Source organism: Zootoca vivipara, chromosome 1, assembly GCF_965207765.1.
Source record: "Zootoca vivipara chromosome 1, rZooViv2.hap1.1, whole genome shotgun sequence".
Classification (NCBI taxonomy): Eukaryota; Metazoa; Chordata; class Lepidosauria; order Squamata; family Lacertidae; genus Zootoca; species Zootoca vivipara.
This window is the reverse complement of record NC_142582.1, coordinates 129617970-129641183: the sequence shown is the minus strand read 5'-3', so window position 1 is coordinate 129641183 and position 23214 is coordinate 129617970. Positions and strand designations below refer to the sequence as shown.

The window sequence follows — 23214 nt, the reverse complement described above, 5'->3', positions numbered from 1 at the left end:
AATGCGTGTTTTTGCCGAGAACCTAAAGATATGTAACGGTGGTGCCAGGCAAGCCACACCTGGGGAGCACATTCCACAAGTGGGGGGCCACCACGGAAAAGGCCTGTTCTTGTGTTGCCACCTTCCAGAGCTCGAATAATGATCGCAGGGTCTGGGCTGGTTCATAAGGGGAGAGACAGTCCCTGAGATGCCGCGTAATGTAGCATTTGGAAAATAGAACAAGTTAAGAATGGCGTAGGAGCAGCATTATAATTTTAAGAATGGCAGAAGAAGAGCAGCATTGGAAATTGTCAATTTAGAACCATTTGTGAACCACTTAATCAACTAGCTCTCGGAGTTGTGTACATAATAATTGCATTGACAAAGCAATCAGAGTAATTAAAACGAGAATCATCCGCTTGCTATTTCCTACCCTAGCTGAAGATTCGGCTCCCTCCTGCCAACTTCCAGGCCACCTGGCTTTCAAAAGGAATTTCTTGGGCTTCCTAGCGTTTCGCCCTTTCCATTTAAGATTTTACCAGTCCCACAGGAAGCCTCCTTGCCAACCCAATTCTGATACCCATTTATCTCCTGCAGAGAGCGATAAGCAGATTGCCACGAAAGCAGCCTTTTTCCTCACACGCTGTAAGCTGCTGTTCTTAAATTGCGTCCAAAGGAGAGAGAGCTGTTGGGTACAGTAACTGAGCAGTTCAGAAATTGGCAGCAGTGATGGCATTACGATCGCAGCAAGGCAAGCATTTGGGGTGGGTTAGGGGGCTGTTGTTGTTCTTCCTTTGCCTAGTTCTGTCAGATGCTTCACTCGCTCGCAAGCAAACACACGGCTAGCCAGCAGTTGGAGAGCGTTTTGCGGAACCGTCATTCTCTTCTTTTGTGCCACGGAGAGGTTTGGTGTCCCTTCTCTAGATGAAACTAAGGCCACCTTTGCACCATGCGTTTAAAGCACTATCACGTCATTTTTAGAGTCAGGGCTTCCCCAAAGGATTCTGGGAACTGTAGTTTGTTACAGGCGCTGAAGGTTGTGAAGAGATCCTCCAGCCCCCTCCCAGAGCTAGAGTTCCTCCTGGAGTCGATTAACAGCTAATCCCTCTTCCCCGGGAATTCTGGGAATTGTAGTTCTCTGGGGGCAATAGGCACCTCCTAACAACTCTCAGCAATCTTAACAGACTCCTGTTCCACTCACGGAGCTACACTTCCCAGAGTGGGTTAACAACTGATCCCTCTTCCCAGGGAACTCTGGGAATTTTAACTCTATGAGGAGAAAGGTTTGCCGGCTGGCTGGTGCTCATAGGAGGTGTAGTCCAAAACATTTAAAAGGCAGCTCTAGCGTGCAATATTCTTACTGTCTTCTCAAAACTACAACTCTCTTGATTTTCAGGAGTAAGCCATGGCAGTAAGAACATTTCCAAATTGGCTTAAACTTCATCTCTAGGGTCTGCTGTGATCTTTAAGATCAACGCGGGTGAGACCTCCGGGTATAGGGCGGTATATAAATTCAATTCACCACCACCCAGATTAAATTTTTGCAACACTATTAAGCACACCAAGATCCTGTTGAGAGAGAATCGTTTTTTAACGCTGCCCCGCAATTGGGAAACCCATTGTAGGTGGGAATGCCGGAGGTTTGACAAAGGCAGAGCTACTACTACTATTATTAATTTTTAAAAATGCAGATGACCTGGGATTTCTGGCAAATGGTCCAAATTTTTGCCCAGAAACCTTAGCTTTCTGCACCCAAAGCAACGGTGCTATACGACTTCTGAAAGTGGTCTGGTTCTCGCAACGGCTCCTGCTACAGTCAGGCAATCACTCCTGAACAGTTAGCTATATTTTCTGCAATACACTGCTAACTTATTTCCCTTTTGGGATTGATGTGATGGTTAGGGGAGATAAGTCTTGGTAGGCAATGGGTGGTAGTCATATATGCAGCGATGGCGTGTCTCGCTTCGCCACAGGGTCCGGCGAGATCTCACAAGATTTCAGCAAGATCTCGCCAGAAATTAGCGCTGATTCCAGTGTGCCTTCTCCACCTGTGAGGGTGGCTTCAAATTACAGGGGAATGAATGGCAAGGCCTAGAAGCCCCGCCCCAAAATACTGCAGCCTTTTGCAGATTTTTTTCAGATACCTAGACAGCAGCAAGGACCAGAATCAGGCCACAGGTACTCGGCAATCCAAATCTTGGCAACAGATTCTCATTGCCTGGTTTGCACATATCGACAAACCATGGTTTATTAAACCATGGTTTAGTGTTATGTGTGAACCTACGGTACGTTGTTTGCTTACAAACCTTGGTTTGTTTCAACTATGGCTTGGTGTTCCGTGGGAACCTAGCCGCCTTCCTTAAACTATGGTTTGTTCGGCCACCCCAACCCAGATGCTCGCCAGGCTATAAAGGCAAGAGCAGCTGGAAAACACAAGTCGTAGTTCGTAGGACAACCTGTGGTTGGCGAAACCTACTGCTGTACCCCCACCGTAACTGGTGGCATCGCAGCAAATCCATGCATGAAACCCGTTGCGTATTAAAACGTCGGTTTCTAAAATTGCCTGCTGTGTTTTCTTGGCAACCGGCATTTCCTCCCCAATTACTCAGTTCAAAAGCAATATTGTCCTTTTGGTTTTATTTGTTTTTCCTTTTTAGAGTACACAGCTGCAGAATGATAATTTTAACTGAGGAACCGCTCCCCCCCACCACCACCACCCCAAATACACACACATTCACACATTTCCTACTGTTGGCATGTATATTTTGGAGAGGTTGAAATTTGCATATTTGATTCCGCTTGAATAATGTATCAGCCAAAACAGGGGTTTAAAGAGCAGGCCGGGAAGAGACAAGAGGGAGGGGTAGCATTTGCCAGCCTGGTTATTTCAAGGTTGCCAACAGGGAAGGACAGGTGAGCCCCCCCCCAATTGCGTGTGGAGGGCGGGGGGGCGGGCTTTTTCAGAGGGGCTGCCACAGATCCAGGAAGTGTTGTGCACACTCACACACCCCAGTTTCCTAGTTCTAGAAAGCTATGCATGAAACCTATTTGTCTACAGGGGTCAGCAACCGTTTTCAGCAGGGGGCCGGTCCACTGTCCCTCAGACCTTGTGGGGGGGGGGCGGCGGACTATATTTTGGAAAAATAAAAATGAACAAATTCCTATGCCCGACAAATAACCCAGAGATGTATTTTAAAGAAAAGCACGCATTCTATTCATGTAAAAACACCAGGCAGGCCCCACAAATAACCCAGAGATGTATTTTAAATAAAAAGACACATTCTACTCATGTAGAAACACGCTGATTCCCAGAACGTCCGCGGGCTGGATTTAGACTTTAGCATCCGGCCCCCGGGCCTTACAATTTGCCTACCCCGGTCTACAATTAAAGCACAGACTGAATTCTTCATACAACCTTCCAAAACAGAATTGATTAACAGTTTTTCTCTTTGGGGACGGCATTCTGCAAGAAAGTGGAACCTTTTTTTCCTAAAAATATAATAATAATAATAATAATAATAATAATAATAATAATAATAATAAACGATCCTACCAACAGCCCTGAGAAATAAGTCAAACCACTTACTTTAAAGCTACTTCACTGGAGTAAACGGCTGGTGGATTTCTGTATTGAATTTCATTCCTTAAAGCGGCGCCTGCACTAGATCGGGAGTGTACGTCGTTGCTGGTTTCAGCAGCCTTTTCATTTATTTATCCCATTTATTTAATTTCATAAAATTTATATTTGTGCCACTTAATGGGGCTTACTCCAAAGTCAGACCAAGCACTGCATTCCCTTTGGCGCGGGGGGGGGGGGGACACACACACACACATGTGAGTCATGCACTGGGCCACAGGCAAATGTGGGTGTAATCCTTACTTTTATGTTTTGTTTGTTTTGTTTTTAAAAAATGATTTATTAAAAAATTGGACCTTCAATACATAAGAACTTTGTCCTTTCCGAACTTCCCACCCCATTTCCCATGGCATTTTAATCCCCCCCCCCGGATGAACAATACCTTCTTTATATATATATATATATATATAATTTATTTATTTGGTTTTTCAAATTAAAGTTTTACAATCACATACCCAACAGAAATCATAAAAACAAGTTTCCAAAGAATCTCCTGGACTTCTCTCCTCCCCTTTGTGAGTCTTATACGTTCTCTCTCTCTCATTCCATCACATTAAGAGTGTATTTTCTCATTCCTTCTGTTGCTCATATCTCAAATCCTGCTCATGAGTTCACCATAATAAAACATTCCCTTAAATATCCCAAGAGGGGCTTCCATTCTTCCCCAGAGATAATCCTGACTTTTGCACTATAGGCAGTGTTCCGTCCATTCTCGCATCCCAAAGACATGTTCCGGGCAGGCAAAAGCACTTGAGGCAGATGTGGATCAGGTCTGGGCAGAGGTGGGTGGCCAGGACAGGGGCATGGTGTGGGCAGAGACCCCGGGGCCATAGAGAGAGGCTTTGAGGGCCACATTGGGCCCCTGAGCCAGAGGGATCCCCATCCCTGTCCTCAGTACGCAAGAATTGTCCTGCTAGGCCTTGTTTATTTCAGTTGCAGGGGAAACTTAGCGAGTCGCAGATTTTTGCACCCGCATGATTGCTCTTTTCTATTATTCCCCGTCATTTTATTTTAGCAACTGCCGCGGCACCGGCCATCTGTCTGCACTCCGGGAGCTTTTTTACGTCTTCCGTGGAAAGAGTTGCAGATTTTGCAGAGGTCACGCAAATGTGTCAGAGGAGGGAGGGAGAAACTTCCCTTTTGCACTCATGGAATCACAGAATCGTAGAGTTGGAAGGAGCCCTCATCTAGTCCAACCCTCTGCAATGCAGGAATCTCAACTGAAATATCCGCAGAGGAGAGCCCACTACTTTCTGAGAGCGTGTTGCACTGCCGGAACAGCTCTTACCGCCATAATGTTCTTCCTGATCTCGAGTCGGGAATCTCCTTTCTTGTAACTTGAATCCATCATTTCGGGTCCTGGCCTCCGGAGCAGCTTGCTCCAGCTTCCATGAGACAGCCCTTTGGATCAGGCATAGGCAAATTCAGCCCTCCAGATGTTTTGGGACTACAACACCCATCATCCCTAGCTAACAGGACCAGTGGTCAGGGATAATGGGAATTGTAGTCTCAAAACATCTAGAGCAGGCATCCCCAAACTGTGGCCCTCCAGATGTTTTGGCCTACAACTCCCATGATACTTAGCTAACAGGACCAGTGGTCGGGGAAGATGGGAATTGTAGTCCAAAACATCTGAAGAGCCGAAGTTTAAGGATGCCTGATCTAGAGGGCCATGTTTGGGGGTGCCCGCTTTAGATACTTGAAGATGACTCTCACGTCGCCTCTCAGTCTTCTCTTTCGTCGTCTCCCTCAACCGTTCCTCATAAAGATTGGGGATCTTACAGACAGGGATGGCCCGAGGCAAGGGTGCAGGTGGGGTGGGCGGCTGGGGCGAAGACCCCAAGAGAGCAGGTGGAGGAGGAAGCCAGGGACAAGGGCAAGGGAAGTGGAGCAGGGCCACTCAATCGCCTGCTCATTTACAGGTTATATTTCCATATCCTCTTCAAAGTACCTATTGGTACAGCAAGCTTTTGAGTTTTAACGGAAATCCTCGTCAGACAAAATGAGTATTTGGAGCACCGAGAGGAATTGAGTAGACCAATTCTAGGGCTCGTTTTTCCTTTCTACCCAGAGACAAATTCCACACCAGACACCGAAATCCCTATTAATTCTGTTTTCAGCGGCAATGGCTCTTCCCCCACCCACACAAGAATCCTGGGAACTGTAGTTTGCTAAAGGTGCCAAGACTCGTTAGGAGAAAGCTACAATTCCCAGAGTTCCCTGGGAAGAGGGGAATCGTAAGTCTGCGAGGGCAAAGGAACAGGACTCCGTTAAGGTTGCGGAGAGTTGCTAAGAGATCCCTATTCCCCTCGGAGAGCTGAAACTCCCTCAGAAGAGGCGCTGGTTGTTAAACCGCTCTGGGAATTGTAGCTCCGTGGTGGGAACAGCGGGCGTCTCCTAACATCTCAAGCTACCCTTCCCAGGATTCATTGGGCGAATCCACGCCGGTTCACCAGTTGCTCCATCTTGCGTCCCTGGGTCTGGTAGAGCAACCGAAACTTTCGAAGGGCTGAAGCGATTGGGGCGGAGGGGGTCGCGGTCGTGAAATACCTTGTTTTAATTTTCTGTTCCCTGCTTTTTTGTTTGTTTCAGTTCTCTCGAGCCAGACCCACCACAGCCCTTTGAAACGGTCTGTGTCCCTTACCCCGCCCATGACCGTCCCCAACCAGCCCCTAGGACACGGCTGGCTGTCACACGAGGACTTGCGAGCTAGAGGACCCCAAGGCATCCCTTCCGATCACGCCCCCCTGTCTCCTCAAAGCAGTGTAGCCTCTTCGGGAAGTGGTGGGAGCGAACACTTAGAAGATCAGAATTCTGCTCGTAACACATTCCAGGAAGAAGGGAGTGGGATGAAAGGTGAGTGGTGGCGAGAAAACCAGGTTCCCCGTCCTCCTTCTGTTCGCGTAACAACATAAGGCGGAGCATCCTGGATCAGGCCAGAGGCCCGTGGAGTGCAGCACCCGCAAGCAGGACCCAAGCGCTCTCTCGCTTTCCAGAAACTGGTATTCAGAACTCAGCCAGGTGGGCGGGGTATAAATATTATTATTATTATTATTATTATTATTATTTACTTCCTCCGACTGTGGAGGCAGGGCACAGCCTTCAGGGCTCGTAGCTTTGCATAGCCTTTAACAACAGGAGAGCTGTGAGTTTTACCACTTTCATTTTGTTTCACTTTTAATTTGTATGCTGCTTTTCTATAGACCAGGTGGTTTGCAAGTTAATCTTTCTTTATGTTAGGGTTGCCTAACATCCGGATGATGGGTAAAGGGCAAAGGGACCCCTGACCGTTAGGTCCAGTCCCAGACGACTCTGGGGTTGCAGCGCTCATCTCGCTTTATTGGCCGAGAGAGCCGGCATACACCTTCCAGGTCATGTGGCCAGCATGACTAAGCTGCTTCTGGCAAACCAGAGCAGCGCACGGAAACGCCGTTTACCTTCCTGCCGGAGCGGTACCTATTTATCTACTTGCACTTGGACGTGCTTTTGAACTGCTAGGTGGGCAGGAGCCGGGACCGAGCAACGGGAGCTCACCCCGTCACGGGGATTCAAACCACTGACCTTCTGATCGGCAAGCCCTAGGCTCTGTGGTTTAGACCACAGCGCCACCCGCAGTATTGGTTTTGTAGTCCAAAATACCGTGATGGGTATTGTAGTCCGAAAACATCTGGAGACCCCAGTTTGAGAAATCTCGATATGGAGAATGTTTATTATTATTATTCCTTCCAATAGCACCTTCGAGACCAACTAAGTTTGTCATAGGTATGAGCTTTCGTGTGCATGTACACTTCTTCAGATACCAATCTGGTATCTTTCGTGTGCATGTACACTTCTTCAAATACCAATCTGGTATCTGAAGAAGTGTGCATGCACACGAAAGCTCATACCTATGACAAACTTAGTTGGTCTCTAAGGTGCTACTGGAAAGAATTTTTTTATTTTTTGTTTCGACTATGTCAGACCAACACGGCTACCTACCTGTAACTATTATTATTATTATTATTATTATTATTATTATTATTATTATTATTATTATTACCACACCCATCTGGCTGGGTTTCCCCAGCCACTTTGGGTAGCTCCCAACAGAATATTAAAAGCACAATAAAACACCAAACATTAAAAACTTCCCTGAACAGGGCTGCCTTCAGATGTCTTCTAAAAGTCAGGTAGTTGTTTATCTCCTTGACATCTGATGCGAGGGCGTTCCACAGGGCGGGCGCCACTACCGTAACCTCCCTTCTCGCAGCGAGGGAACCGCCAGAAGGCCCTCGGCGCTGGATCTCAGTGTCCGAGCTGAAAGATGGGGGTGGAGACACTCCTTCAGGTATACTGGGCCGAGGCCATTTAGGGCTTTAAAGGTCAACACCAACACTTTGAATTGTGCTCGGAAATGTCCTGGGAGCCAATGTAGATCTTTCAAGACCGGTGTTGCCTCCTTCCCCTGCTTCTAGGTTTCATTAAGGCATCTGATTCACCACTACAGGATGATGAACAGCTGGATCTGTTGGTCTGGTCCAGCAAGCCTCCCTCATGTGATTTGTCTGCATAACTTGCAAGGGTGCAGATTTTTTCCCCTTGGCATATGTATATGAATAGTCCTCCCTCTGCTAGAAATACTTACAGGCTTTCTTAACGGCCTTCCATGTGTTCATCAATCTGTGCTGCCTCGATGGCACGCTCGTTGGAGGTTTCAGCCATTTCCATCTGCTGCCTCTTGCCACCAGCCTAGCTTGAAACGGACACTCTTCCCTTCTAGTCTGTTGCTTTGTGTTTTCACGAGAGAAGTGGCTTTTTTTGGACTTGCGCTTTTTTCCTCGTGCCGTCGTTTAAAAGTGGGTTGAATTAATTCCCCTCGGAAGCTAGCTGCATGTGGATTTTCTCTTTTTAATTTCAACTAAGCAATGCCAGCGTGGACCAGATATTATTTTCGAGAAACGCACTAGAAAGGGGATGTTCAGAACCAAAGACGACACAGCAGGCCTCATAAACCAATCAGTGGACAGCTGCTCATTTGCATGTTGTAATTAGCAGAGTTGACGACACCGAGAGAGTGCTTGTGGACTCTGTCCCAGGATGCCTTGTGGCCATGATGGCCCCTACTAAGAAGGAGCAGGGCCAGCTGCTATTAACTAGTTAAATTCATTAATTTATTCATTCGTTTTCTTTATTATTATTTTTAACCCCACCCTTTTATCCTTCTAGAAACCATATGAGGGGAAACAAAATAGAAACATTCCTTCCAGTAGCACCTTAGAGACCAACTAAGTTTGTCATTGGTATGAGTTTTCAGATATCTGAAGAAGTGTGCATGCACACGAAAGCTCATACCAATAGCAAACTTAGTTGGTCTCTAAAGTGCTACTGGAAGGAATTTATTTTGTCTCGACTACGGCAGACCAAAACGGCTACCTACCTGTAACTAGAACATATGAGGGGAGTTAGGCTGCTGTGAGAGTGACTGGCTCTGGGGCATCTAGTTAGCATTGTGGCTGAGCTGGAATTCGTCTAACCCAGAGTGTGTCCTTCCCGTAGTTTGGAGTCAAATTCTCACAAATTCAAGCAGTGGTTCTTACAGCACAAAGCCGGCATCTTTAGCTTCTCTCGGACCTCTCTGCCTTCTTCCTGTCTGTCTGTCGGTCACACTGCAAACTTTACATTTTAATTATCCATGTTTTGCCCTCCCAACATCTGGGTCGCTGCTGTTTACCAGCAGGGAGGTCAGCACAGTGCAAATGCTCTTCTGGACCTACTGTTGCTCCTGGGAGCTGTCCCAGGTCCTGTAGTAGCCAGATCTCAACAGATGCAATGAAGCCCTCTTGGTGGATCAGGGGAATGCAGTGGACATAGCGTATCTTGATTTCAGTAAGGCTTTTGACAAAGGCACCCATATAAGATGGGGGACACCTGGCTTATATGGGGAAAAGACCTAGGGGTCTAATGCTATTCTAGGCTGCATCAACAGAAGTATAGTGTCCAGGTCAAGGAACGTAAAAGTCCATTCTATTCTGCCTTGGTGTGAGACCCCAATTGGAGTTCTGTGTCCAGATCTGGGCACCACAATTAAGAAGGATGTTGACAAGCTGGAAGGTGTGCAGAGGAGGGCGACCAGAATGATCAAGGGTCTAGAAACCAAGCCATATGAGGAACGGTTGAGGGAGCTGGGAATGTTTAGCCTGGAAAAGAGGGGACTGAGAGGAGATATGATGGCCATCTTCAGATATCTCAAGGGCTGTCACATGGAAGAGGGAACAAGTTTGTTTTCTCCTGCTCTGGAGGGTAGGACTCAAACCAATGACTTCAAGTTACCAGAAGGAGATTCTGACTAAACATCAGGAAGAACTTTCTGACAGCAAGAGCTGTTCAGCAGTGGAACGGTCTCTCTCAGGAGGTTGCAGAATGGAGGTTTTTAAGCAGTGATTGGAAGCCCATCTGACATGGATGCTTTAGTTGAGATTCCTGCATTGCAGAGGGTTACACTAGATGCACTAGATAACCCCTGGGGTCCCTTCCAACTCTACAGATCTATTATTCTTTCCCCCTGGGCTCTTCTTCCTTCCTGTCCCTGATGGCTGACCTCTGCCCTATACAGTTGTACCTTGGATCCCGAACACTTTGGTACTCAGACGTTTTGGCTCCCAAGCACCGCAAACCCAGAAGTGAGTGTTCCGGTTTGCAAATGTTCTTTGGAAGCCAAACGTCCGACGGGGCTTCCACAGCTTCCAATTGGCTACAGGAGCTTCCTGCAGCCAATCAGAAGCTGCGCTTTGGTTTCCAAACATTTTGGAAGTTGAACGGACTTCCAGAACAGATTCCGTTTGACTTCCAAGGAACAACTGTATTTGGGTTCTGATTGGATGAGGACAGAAGGCTTCCAGCTACACTGGTTGTTCAACAAGCAATGCTAAGTAGCAGGAATAGGAACAGTATTAAATTTATTATCCACCCACCCTCCACCAGCAGATCCTAGGATGGTTTGTAGGAACCCAAAATCCAGAACTTCAATCAGCATAAACAGTCTATTCATTTGTTTCTTAACAGTCATATTTATTCATTTCGTGAACTTTTCGTTATTTATTCATTCCATAATATTTGTATTTCTTTCTTTATTTTATAAACTTTGAGCACCACTGAGTTGTAGAAAAGAAAGCCCTCCTCCGAGCTGTTTACAAAAAGAAAAAAATTACCACTGACAAATTCACAACCCTAACTTAAGACGGGCAGAAAGTTAAAACCACAACAGAATAGACCAAAACTAATTAAAACTCATACAAACTTCTAAACATATGGGCAGACTTGTCTAAATAAGAGTGTCTTCATCAGACGCCGAAAACAGTTGCAGTGAATGCGCCTGTCTGGTATCAATAAGCAGGGAGTTCCAAAGTGTTACTGCCACATGAAGTAATCGAGTTCTTACAGAATACACTGCTTGATTGTTTATTTAAAAAAAACACCCTCAAAGCAGTTTACGAAAAGAATAAAACAATGAAGTTATCATTGAAAGCAACTGTCTGAAACATTCAAAAGATTAAAATCAGCGATGATCTGAAAACCAAACACGCATCAACATTCCACATGTCTGAATTTTGTCTGAACAACAACAACAACAAAAATGCTTTTAGCAGACACCAAAAAGCGTGTGCAGTGAAGTGATGTCCATAGGCAGGGAGTTCCAAAGTTTACTGAAATCAGTTTCATACAACCACAGAATGGGTATTATGATTTGGCGCTCATAGCAGTGCTAGTTCCGCAGATCAATGCGGTCGAGAAGGGCATGCAATCTTGCAAGGAGACTAGTCCCACAGAATAATAATAATAACTTATTTATACCCCGCCCACCTGGCTGGGTTTCCCCAGATAAAGTTGTTACGGGCTTTATTTAGTAAAAGTAATAACGCCTCGAACATGAACTCTGTACTGCAGCTTTCCGTGCTCTGTTGTTCAACCCCATGAGATCTAACGTGTGCCTTTGTCTCCGTCTCCCGACTTGCAGATGTCCCTGCCTGGCTAAAGAGTCTTCGCCTCCACAAGTACGCTGCCCTTTTCTCCCAGATGACGTACGACGACATGATGTCACTGACGGAGTGTCAGCTGGAGGCGCAAGTATGTGAGGTCACCCAGCAAATTATTGAAAACTATTATTATAAATTAGAAAAAAAAAGTATGTTGGATTTGGAGGGTTTCAATAATCGATTCGGTTGGCATTGTGGGGAGCTCGCAATAAAGAACACAGCGGGAGACAGAATGTGGATCCGGAAGGTCGCCCAGAATGAAAGCAGGCGCCCCCTTTTATTGAAAATTTTAAGAACTGTCAATGTTTAACCAGAGGTGCATCCTTCATCCAATGACAATTGGTCAAGCCCCAATGTTCTTGCATAGGTCACATCCTGCCAACACCCCCAAAACCCACCATAAGGGAAGTCCCTGTTTCTCACGTTCTCCACGACCATGGCTCTGTCACCTGCCCACTCCTCAAACATCCCCCTCCTCTCTAACTTGTGATCCTTGGGGGTTTTCCACCACTCTGCCATTTTCCCATTGTCTTCCCCCTAACCTGGGTCTGACCCTTCAGGCTTGGACCAGCCTCCCCTGTTCTAACCTGCTCTAACTGGTTCCATCAGGATCCTCCCAACTCTGGCCAGTCCAGTAGTGACCTGCTGCCCTCTAATGTCCCCCTGACCCAACTTGTGAATGCGTGTTTATGCATACTGACGTACAGGAAGGTTTTCCAGCACTGTACGTTGCGTTTGACAGCTGAGGGTTTTGACAGCTAGCTTTCTATCTGATGCGGTTTGCCGACATCAATCGAAAATCACTGCTCCATGGCATGCCTATTTAAATTATGAAAAAGCTAAGATTAATAGAGATTTCACAAATCATATATTGAGAGGGGCATTATATAAAGTTTGGAGCAGATACAGATTGGCTCTAGAACCGAAAACACCATGGTGGGTTTCACCGGTGGAAGCATTTGGCATTAAAAAATTAAATATGTACGGAAATTGGCCTACATATAAACAATTAATTGAAGAAAAACAGGGAAAATACAATTTAAAATCATATGAGGAATTGAAGGAATTCCATATAGATAGGTGGAAATACAGTGGTACCTCGGTTTATGAACACAATTGGTTGCAGAAGTCTGTTCATGAACTGAAGCGTTCATAAACTGAAGCGAACTTTCCCATTGAAAGTAATGGAAAGTGGATTAATCCGTTCCAGACGGGTCCGCGGAGTACTCAACCTGAAGCGTACTTAACCCGAAGCATGGGTGTAATTGGTTCTGGAAGTCTATTCATAAACTGAAGCGTTCATAAACTCAAGCAAAGTTTCCCATTGAAAGTAATGGAAAGTGAATTAATCCGTTCCAGATGGGTCCGTGGCGTTCGTAAACCGAAAATTCATAAACCGAGGTGTTCATAAACCGAGGTTCCACTGTATATACAACTCACAAGTGTCTTCAAGACAGATCAAAAGAGAGGATTTTCAGAGGAGGAATCTAAATTTAATAATTTGGTGGTGTTGTTGTTTAGTCGTTTAGTCGTGTCCGACTCTTCGTGACCCCATGGACCATAGCACGCCAGGCACTCCTGTCTTGCACTGCCTCCTGCAGTTTGGTCAGACTCATGTTGGTAGCTTCGAGAACACTCTCCAACCATCTTGTCCTCTGTCATCCCCTTCTCCTAGTGCCCTCAATCTTTCCCAACATCAGGGTCTTTTCCAAGGATTCTTCTCTTCTCATGAGGTGGCCAAAGTATTGGAGCCTCAGCTTCACGATCTGTCCTTCCAGTGAGCACTCCTTTGGTGATACAAAATAGTAAAAAGTTATTATCAAAAACATATAATTTGTTACTAGATTGGGAGCTTATGAATGAAGTAGTCAAAGAAACGATGATAAAATGGTCACAGGATCTCGGACAATCAATACATTTAGAGCGGTGGGAAGAACTTTGGCAACAGGATATAAGATTCACGGCCTCTTACACTATTAAGGAAAATGTTTCACCGATGGTATATGACACCAGTGAAACTGGAAAAGATTGATAAAAAGACATCCAGCCTGTGTTGGAGATGTAACCGGAAAATGGGAACACTGATCCACATGTGGTGGAGATGTGAAAAGGTCAAGAAGTTATGGAATGTGATACAGGAAGAATTAAAGAAGCTATTGAAAATTACATTAAACAAACACCCAGAAGCATATCTTCTGGGATTGTTAGATAAGGAAATACTACAAAGAAAAAAGGAAAATCTTTTTATATACGAGTACAAGCTGCGAGAATGGTGATAGCGGCAAAATGGAAACAAGAAAAAATACCAACAAAAGAGGAGTGGATCTATAAAGTAAATGAATACCTATTATTGGCAAATTTAACCGCATTAATAAGAAAGCAATCTAGTCAAAAACTGAAAAACGAATGGAAATGTTTTGATGCTTATATGGTAAAAACATTGCTCAGGAAAAAAAAAACATGCTGATATGTCTAGATTAAAATGTGGAGTGTGAGGTAGATTACAAAATAGAAGGTTAAAAATGAAATTCAAATATACTGAGCAGTTTAGGGCTTTAAAGGTCAGCACCAACACTTTGAATTGTGCTCGGAAACGTACAATTAAAATTAAATAGTTTCAATTGTATTATGAATACAATTAATAGTTACTGTTTTGGATTTTAGCGCGTTTTTATCTCTTCCTTACAGGGTTGTGCAAACTGCTATTTTGAAGAATGCTTTTTTTTATAGGGTAGGGGGCCACTGGGGATGAGTTTTACGGAACCAAGGGGACGGTGGCCCCAAAAACTCGGGTAACCACTGATTTTATGAATGGACTGAAGGTTTCAAGTTCTCTCGGGGTCCCCTACATGTTGCTGAGCATCGCCCTGAATTATATGTTGTACCCCCCTGTCCGCTTTGCAGTTGCTGGCCCACCTGTGTGTGCATATATTAACACAGAGATCTACCTTGTTGTTGCAGAACGTTACCAAAGGTGCAAGGCACAAAATTGTGATCAGCATCCAAAAGCTAAAAGAGAGGCAGAACCTTCTCAAGTCCCTGGAAAGGGTGAGTTGACTCAGTTTATCCCTCAAAACTGGTGAGGTTTCGGCCGTTAGCTTCAGTTAAGTGTGTTAATAATGAAGGTTCTCAATCTTCTTTTGTTTTTTTGCTCCTGCCTATATCTCCTCTTTGTCCCGTGTGCCAATGGTTTCCTGTATGAGCTGCCGTGAAATGTTTTTGCTTCCTCCCCGCCCACCTGCATTGCAATTGGCTAAGCTGCTCTGATGTCACAGTATGTTCTAATTCTGCAGGAAAGAAGGGGACATATGGAGAGATGGGCCAGAAGTCAAGTAGAAAATGAAGAGTTGAGAACTGAGGGGTTGGGCAAAGGAAGGAAAGAGGAAGAGGTCCGATGCTGTGGGCTTTGCCAACCTGGGACTCTGCAGATGTTTTGGACTACAACTCCCAGCAGCCTCAGGCCACATGATGGGACTTGTAGTCCAAAGGTTGTGGAGGGCACCAGGCTAGCAAAGGATGCTCTATAGGACAGTGTCTGTAAACAAGGACTAGAAGGGAGAATGGGCCTCATGAGTAAAGGAAGAAGGAGAAAACAAAAAAGAATATTGGAGAGATTATTGCAATGCAAGTCTTTCTAGGAAGTCTTACTAAGTGTTCCATCCTGTTATATATTTCATAAAGCTTCCAGCTTGCCTGTTTACTGTGCATTCAGACACCTCTTAAGATGTTGTTGTTGTTGTTTAGTCGTTTAGTCGTGTCCGACTCTTCGTGACCCCATGGACCATAGCATGCCAGGCACTCCTGTCTTCCACTGCCTCCCGCAGTTCGGTCAAACTCATGTTCGTAGCTTCGAGAACGCTGTCCAACCATCTCGTCCTCTGTCATCCTCTTAAGATACCATAACCTAATTTTGCACGGTCAAGGCTTTTGTCTGTTTTGATACAGCTGGGTGCCATTTTGAATCAAGATGGCGGACCGAGCCTTTCAAGACTGCCTTGACTATGACCGCTGGTTTCAAAACTGCACTAATAGTTTGGTTTCTCGGAATTCCTTAGGAGTGTCGGGCGCAAGGCTGCTAGAAAATAATATTGAGGAGTATGATAAGTCTATAGTTAGCTCACTACCCACCTCGGTTTGGGCCTTTTCAGTAGCTCGGCAGGGTGTCTGTCTGTGTTGGGTTAGCTCACGCCTCTGCTCCCCTCATTTATAGTACACGACTTATTTAGAAATCATGCAGAAGATAATGAAGCCATAATAGATCCCTCTCAGAGGCCTCTTAAAGGCCAAGAAGAGGAAGGAAAGCCTGCATGATTCATGTGTGATTTCTGAGCAGTTTCATGGGTCTCTTTCTCCCGCTGCTTCCCTGCCCCTGTTGCGTCTGAAATATTGATATATTGATTTGGCTATCATGGATACGCAAGCACAACCACAGTCTTGCTGCTACGTTCTCTGTAAAACAGAAGGCGATGAATCAAAGCTTAGTTGTTGCCGTTTTTCCTCTGAGGCCGCAATCCTAAAATGTATTTACTAGTGAGCAAGCTCCAAGGAACATAATGAGAGTAATCAATTTTAAGGGTTGTTGTTGTTCTTTTGAGTGGGGTTCAATCACATACCACCTGGGAAATTTAGGACTTTTTTGGTGATAAGGAAAGCAACAGGAGAATCCACTAGTGTGAGATAACACTCCCTTGATGCAATATCATCTAACCACTCCAAGAAGAGGAGGAGGAGGAGGAGGAGGAGGAGGAGGAGGAGGAGGAGGAAGAAGAAGAAGAAGAAGAAGAAGAAGAAGAAGAAGAAGAAGAAGAAGAAGAAGAAGAAGAAGAAGAAGAAGAAGCAAGAAACAGGGTCTTCTGGAAGCAGCACGAGCAGGATCTGGCCAGAGAGCAAGAAGACTTTCTGAATAGGATGGGAAGAGCCCTTTAACAAGTTGCTATTATGTCTTTGCACAAAGAGAAAAGCCAGTTTTAGAAAATCTTTCAGGGCACACACCAAGGTTGTTGGGAGAGAAATCTGGCACAAAATTAATTCACAGAATGTGTGCATTTGCTGTGGGGAAAGCCGATTTCTCTTTCCTCTAGAAACCAGATAAGAGAGGAGATAGGATAGCCATCTTCAGATATCTCAAGGGCTGCCATGTGGAAGATGGAGAAAGCTTGGTTTTCTCCTGCTCCGGGGTGGGGTGGGGTGGGGGGTAGGACTCGAACCAATGGCTTCAAGTTACAAGGAAGGAAATTCCGACTCAGCATTAGGAATAACTTTCTGAAGGTAAGAGCCATTCGACAGCGGAACAGACTCCCACAGGAAGTGGTGGGCTCTCTTTCCTTGGAGGTTTTTAATCAGAGGGTGAATGGCCATCTGCCATGGATGCTTTCGTTGAGATCCCTGCACTGGCGGGGGTTGGACTGGATGACCCTTGGGGTCCCTTCCAACTCTACGATTTTGTGTGGCTGAACCAAAGCAGTAGGTTAAGCACAGGGTGAGGCTAAGGAGCCAAGACATTAATGTCCGGGGGTGTGTGTTGTTTTCCGCAGGACATCCTCGAAGGGGGAAACCTGCGTGTGCCCCTGCAGGAGCTTCACCAAATGATCCTCACCCCAATCAAAGCTTACTCTTCTCGGAACCTGACGGCGGACAACCGCAGCCGGGATCCTGAGCCCCACCGCACGGCTTCCCTGATTGGCTCCGACGGCCAGGGGCCGGACTGCAAGGACTCTGCCGTGGGGGGCATGCCCCACCACCACCTGCCAGGCTGCGAGGGGGAATCCGGAGGGGCTCCTTTGCCCGAAGGGGACATCCCAGGGCAGTTTACTAAGGTGATGGGCAAAGGTAAGGAGCCGTGATTGGGGAAGGTCTTGATCCCAAGGGAGAGACGGGAGCAGGTGGTGGCCCTGGTGGGGTGGGGCGGGACGGAACCTCACCTGGCTCCCAGGTAAGTGCTGGGATGCTGGAGATCCTGTGACTCCACAGAAGCAGTGGGAAGGATGTGGTTTATAATAATAATAATAATAATAATAATAATAATAATAATAATAATAATAATAATAATTTATTATTTATACCCCGCCCATCTGGCTGGGTTTCCCCAGCCACTCTGGGCGGCTTCCAACAGAAGAATAAAACACAGTAATCTATTAAACATTAAAAGCCTCCCTGAACAGGGCTGCCTTCAGATGTCTTCTAAAAGTCTGGTAGTTGTTTTCCTCTTTGACATCTGTTGGGATGGCGTTCCACAGGGCAGGCGCCACTACCGAGAAGGCCCTCTGCCTAGTTCCCTGCAACTTGGCTTCTTGCAACGAGGGAACCGCCAGAAGGCCCTCGGTGCTGGACCTCAGTGTCCGGGCAGAATGATGGAGGTAGAGATGCTCCTTCAGGTATACTGGACCGAGGCCATTTAGTTTGCCCATTTTGCAATTTTATGTGGCTCTCATTCATTGATTGCACTTGTATCTTGCTTTTGTATTAATGTTCTGCTCACCTCTTTGGCTCCAAAAGCGGCATAGAAAACAATCCATAGCAAACAAAACGGTTAGCATTCCTTTCTCGTCGCTCTCCAGCCTCGTGTGGTGTTGTAAAAGTGCCTCGGTGTCGTTGCCATGCGTCGGCCAGTCTAATCTGGACAAAGAGCAATCCGTTAGCTCAGGCATAGGCAAACTCCAGCCCTCCAGATGTTTGGGACTACAATTTCCATCATCCTGACCACTGGTCCTGTTAGCTAGGGATGATGGGAATTGTAGTCCCAAACATCTGGAGGGCCGGAGTTTGCCTATGCCTGCGTTAGCTTTTGTCCGGGGGACAAATGGGTGGTGACAATAAAATAGAATTAGGCTCCAGGGCTTTTCACATGCAGAAAGCACCTTCCACTGCAATCTGAAATGTGGGACCCTTTTTAAAAATTAGTTTTTATTAGAGATTTTATTGTCCTACGAAACAAACAGATAAATGGAAGGGGGAGTACATCTTTTGTTTCCACTTTCAAGAAAAAGTTTGTCTTCTGTATAACATTCAGGCATATTCCATGTGTCTATGTGCCTTTTTAGATCTGTACTCGGCTGTTTCTCTTCCTCCTCAATTCTCTCTGAACATGTTTTTTTTAATTAAATATTCAAATAAAAAAAATTATTGCATAGCACATAGCACATAAAACGTTAAAATAATAATAATAATAATAATAATAATAATAATAATAATATAATAATAATAATAATAATAATAATAATAATAGCGGTTCTATTATACAGAACATGTATCAAACACTTACAAAACATTGGATATAAAAACATGCGATATAAAACAGAATTTGGTAAAAACTAGGATGCATCTTGTGTGTTTTGTCCACTAGGGAATGTTTAATGAAATCCGCGTCTAGAGAAAATTAGCCAGTCGAGAGAGCTCTGAGTTTCAGGGCCTGCAAGATATAAATGGCCACTCCGCGGGTAACCCTGGGGTTAGCGTCCACCAATAGAAATGTCATGCGGTCGTCTTCCAAGGCGATAAGCGAAGGGATTAGTATGAGGAGCCTTGGTCTTATTGCGTCGTATAGAGGGCAGTGAAAGAAAAAATGGATAAAATCCTCTATCTTTCCCTTGTTGCACGGGCGTAGTCGGAGATCAGGGGGAGTGTTGGAAAATATACCCTGTAAAAATGCTGTGGGAATGGAATGGAAGCGGGCAAGTGTGAAGGCCCTTCTTTGTGAAGGGTTCGTCAGGTCGCTCAAATAGTGAGCCATAGTTCTTACTGCCTTCACACGAGGATATTAATAATATAATAAAATAATAACATCAATTTAATGTTATATATTGAAAAGCAGGGAAGCGACAAACTGAACACCCCCCCTACCCACCTTTACCCATCCTGAAGGCACAGTTCATCAGCATCACCAGGCATCCCCCAAACTTCGGCCCTCCAGATGTTTTGGACTACAATTCCCATCATCCCTGACCACTGGTCCTGTTAGCTAGGGATGATGGGAGTTGTAGGCCAAAACATCTGGAGGGCCGCAGTTTGGGGATGCCTGATCATCATCATCACCATCATCACCATGATTCTGGAAACATGTGAAAGTTCAGTGATCCAATTCTGTGCTAATTGTTTCCAGAAAACATCCCATTTGTGCAACCTCATTGACTAGGAAGTGAGTTTTGCATCCTATTTTCAGGTGACAAGATTTGGGGAGGTATCCAGTTCTTTTCTGCTGTTTGAAATTTAGTTTGTGGCATGGTGGTATATCGGCCCGAAAGCCACGCAATAGGTGCTGCCGTCTGAAAGGAGCATTAGAAATCAGAACGGAAGCACTGGTATTATAACCGGCAGAATTAACAACAACCCCCAACATCTGGATGCAGCCAGCGTCTAACCCCTGTGCAAGCTTTGTGCAAGCGAATCGGGGCGATTGCTCAGTAAACACAAACTGTCTAGAGGAGACCTCAGAGCGCGGAGCTGGGAAAGCGACCCTTCTGTGGAAGCGTCCACCTGCCAAAGATAACAATGGGCCCGTGTTCTGCATCACCAAATGTCCGTCTGTGCCCCCTTGTGGCAAGTGAGAGCCTTTCCTCCTCGAGGCACTACATCTGACCTGTCCACTCAGGCAGAGGACCCCAGCTGCTTTTCCCTTTTTATAAATAGACTTAAATGGAGTAATTGCAGATTGACGCCATAGTAACGAGGAGCAAAATAACGAGCTAAAGGGAGAAAGGCATTAATGGAATCCGGCTTGTGTGTGTGTGTGAACATTCTTTGTGGAGGGCTCTTCGCTGTTCCGCGCAGGTCACTGCAACAGGGCTGGTTCAAATCCTTCCTTAATGTGAAAACAAGTCAAATTTCCCCAAGCAGAGGATAGGCCTCTTTATGCCTCTCCCCCTCCCTTCCCACACTTAATATATGGATGGATGGTGGCTAACAGATTGAGGTTGAATCCTGACAAGACAGAAGTACTGTTCGTGGGGGACAGGAGGTGGGCAGGTGTAGAGGATTCCCTGGTTCTGAATGGGGTAACTGTGCCCCTGAAGGACCAGGTGCGCAGCCTGGGAGTCATTTTAGACTCACAGCTGTCCATGGAGGTGCAGGTCTATTCTGTGTCCAGGGCAGCTGTCTATCAGCTCCATCTGGTACGCAGGCTGAGACCCTACCTGCCTGCAGACTGTCTACCCAAAGTGGTGCACGCTCTAGTTATCTCCCGCTTGGACTACTGCAATGCGCTCTACGTGGGGCTACCTTTGAAGGTGACTCGGAAACTACAACTAATCCAGAATGCAGCAGCCAGACTGGTGACTGGGAGCAGCCGCCGAGACCACATAACACCGGTCTTGAAAGATCTACATTGGCTCCCAGTATGTTTCCGAGCACAATTCAAAGTGTTGGTGCTGACCTTTAAAGCCCTAAATGGCCTCGGTCCAGTATACCTGAAGGAGCGTCTCCACCTCCATCATTCTGCCCGGACACTGAGGTCCAGGACCGAGGGCCTTCTGGCGGTTCCCTCGTTGCGAGAAGCCAAGTTGCAGGGAACTAGGCAGAGGGCCTTCTCGGTGGTGGCGCCTGCCCTGTGGAACGCCCTCCCAACAGATGTCAAAGAGGAAAACAACTACAGTACCAGACTTTTAGAAGACATCTGAAGGCAGCCCTGTTCAGGGAGGCTTGTAATGTTTAATAGATTACTGTGTTTTATTTTTCTGTTGGAAGCCGCCCAGAGTGGCTGGGGAAACCCAGCCAGATGGGCGGGGTATAAATAATAAATTATTATTATTATTATTATTATCATCATCATCATCATCATCATTAATACATTTATCGCTTTGCAGTGTGCACCCAGCTCCTTGTCTCCAGGCCGGATGAGGAGAATATCAGCTCCTATCTCCAGCTGATCGACAAATGCCTAATTCACGAGGTGAGTGCCGCCCGGTGGGTCTTTGCTTAGCTTTTGTTCTTTTCTAGGAACGCAGGGATAACTGGTATTCAGCTGAATACCAGCTCAGGAGTCCTGGACTACAACTCCCTGGGGCTGCTGGGAGTTGTAGGCCAAAACGCCTGGTATTGCAGAGGTGGGGTACCCTTTTCTTCTTAAGGGGATTCCGCTGCCCTATGGGGAATCTCTCAGGCGCCTCATGCTATTCATGGCAGGAGCAGAAGTGGGTTGCATGGGTACCAACTTGAATAAAATATGGGGGCAGGTAAGTGCCACCCCGTATAATCGATCACATGGCTTGATGCACGCACACCATTTGAATGGCAGTGTCCATCAACTTTGAGGAGCACCCTGTCCCTCAAATATTTTATTGGGGGGGGGGGAGAGACTGAAGGGACGTCAGCTCCTAGGAGTTGACTCCTTTGAGTGGCTGTCCAGTACAGTGGCACCTTGGTTCTCAAACTTAATCCGTTCCAGGAGTCTGTTTCAAAACCAAGGTGCGCTTTCCCATAGAAAGGAACGCAAAACGGATTAATCCGTTCCAAGCTTTTAAAAACAACCCCTAAAACAGCAATTTAACATGAATTATCTATCTAACAAGACTATTGATCCATAAAATGAAAGCAATAATCAATGTACTGTACTATAAAATAAATAAGACAGTATGGTAGATGTTAAAATTTAAAATTAAACCATTTTCTTACCAGCACTGACGATTGTCATTGTTTGGATGGGGGGCTTTCATCCATTTCTGCAGTCATAGAATCAATCAATCAGTAGCTGATCTGGGTTCCACACAGTCACAAAAAAAAAAATAACCGAAAAAGCCTCAAAAACAAAAACGCAAAAGAAATCGCAAAAACAAAGCGCCAAATTTAATCCGTTCCGGAAGTCCGTTTGACTTCTGAAATATTCGAAAACCAAGACGCAGCTTGTGCCCCGAAAACAATAGCCGACAGCCGCATCGGATGTCCAGCTTTGGAAAAACGTTCAAAAACCAGAACACTTACTTCTGGGTTTTCAGTGTTTGAGAACCAAGGCACCACTGTATAGGAATCAGGACCTAGAATTTGGTGTCTGAGTTTTATTTATCTCTTCTGTCCTTGGCCCTTAGAGTTGTATTTTTATTCATTTGTTCGGTTCTTCATTAGAATGTACCGGTAAGTCCGTGTGTAGGGAATGCCTTGTTTTGATTTCATGCAAGCCTTTCCGACCGAAGGGGGGGGGTACAAATGCTCTAAATCAATAAATACAGATTTCACATGGTTCCTGATTGTGGAGATTGTTCTGGCCGCGTTCAAATGGACATGGTTGGAGCCCCTCGTCGGACTTCCCCACCGAACTGGGCACCATCCTCTGATGTGAATCCCACACGTGTTCATTGGAAGACCATTGGGCGTTGACGAGTTTTTCCACTCGCCATGAGATTTATGTTCTGCTCTGCAAGAGGAGCAGGGAAGACTGCTGCTGGCTGTCAAAGGAAGCGACCGTTGGTTCAGGATCTCCGGGGAGGCTGCTTCTGCCCAACACGCCCCAAGAGATCAACACCAGGGCCGCAATATCCACACAGTGGATATTGTCCAAAACCTTGCTCTGTATTGTCCCCTCCAAACGACTCACATGCAAGAAAGTGCCCGGGGCAAAAACTGTCTTTCTCCAAAGGGCAACTGGTTGCGTCAAGCCTA

The 23214-nt window shown here is 45.8% G+C and overlaps 1 protein-coding gene across 2 annotated transcripts in view; it reads left to right on the top strand.

Annotated features, from left to right (window-relative positions):
• The window catches only part of SAMD4A (sterile alpha motif domain containing 4A), a 108178-nt gene that overhangs the window by 69269 nt on the left and 15695 nt on the right, over positions 1–23214 (top strand). The window contains exons 4-8 of one of the 2 annotated variants that reach the window (XM_060270895.2): positions 6209–6472; positions 11610–11719; positions 14590–14676; positions 17163–17457; positions 21426–21511. In XM_060270895.2, the coding sequence (XP_060126878.1) occupies positions 6209–6472; positions 11610–11719; positions 14590–14676; positions 17163–17457; positions 21426–21511 (842 nt within the window). The remainder of the gene's footprint in view (positions 1–6208; positions 6473–11609; positions 11720–14589; positions 14677–17162; positions 17458–21425; positions 21512–23214) is intronic. The other variant, XM_060270901.2, reaches the window with a different exon arrangement.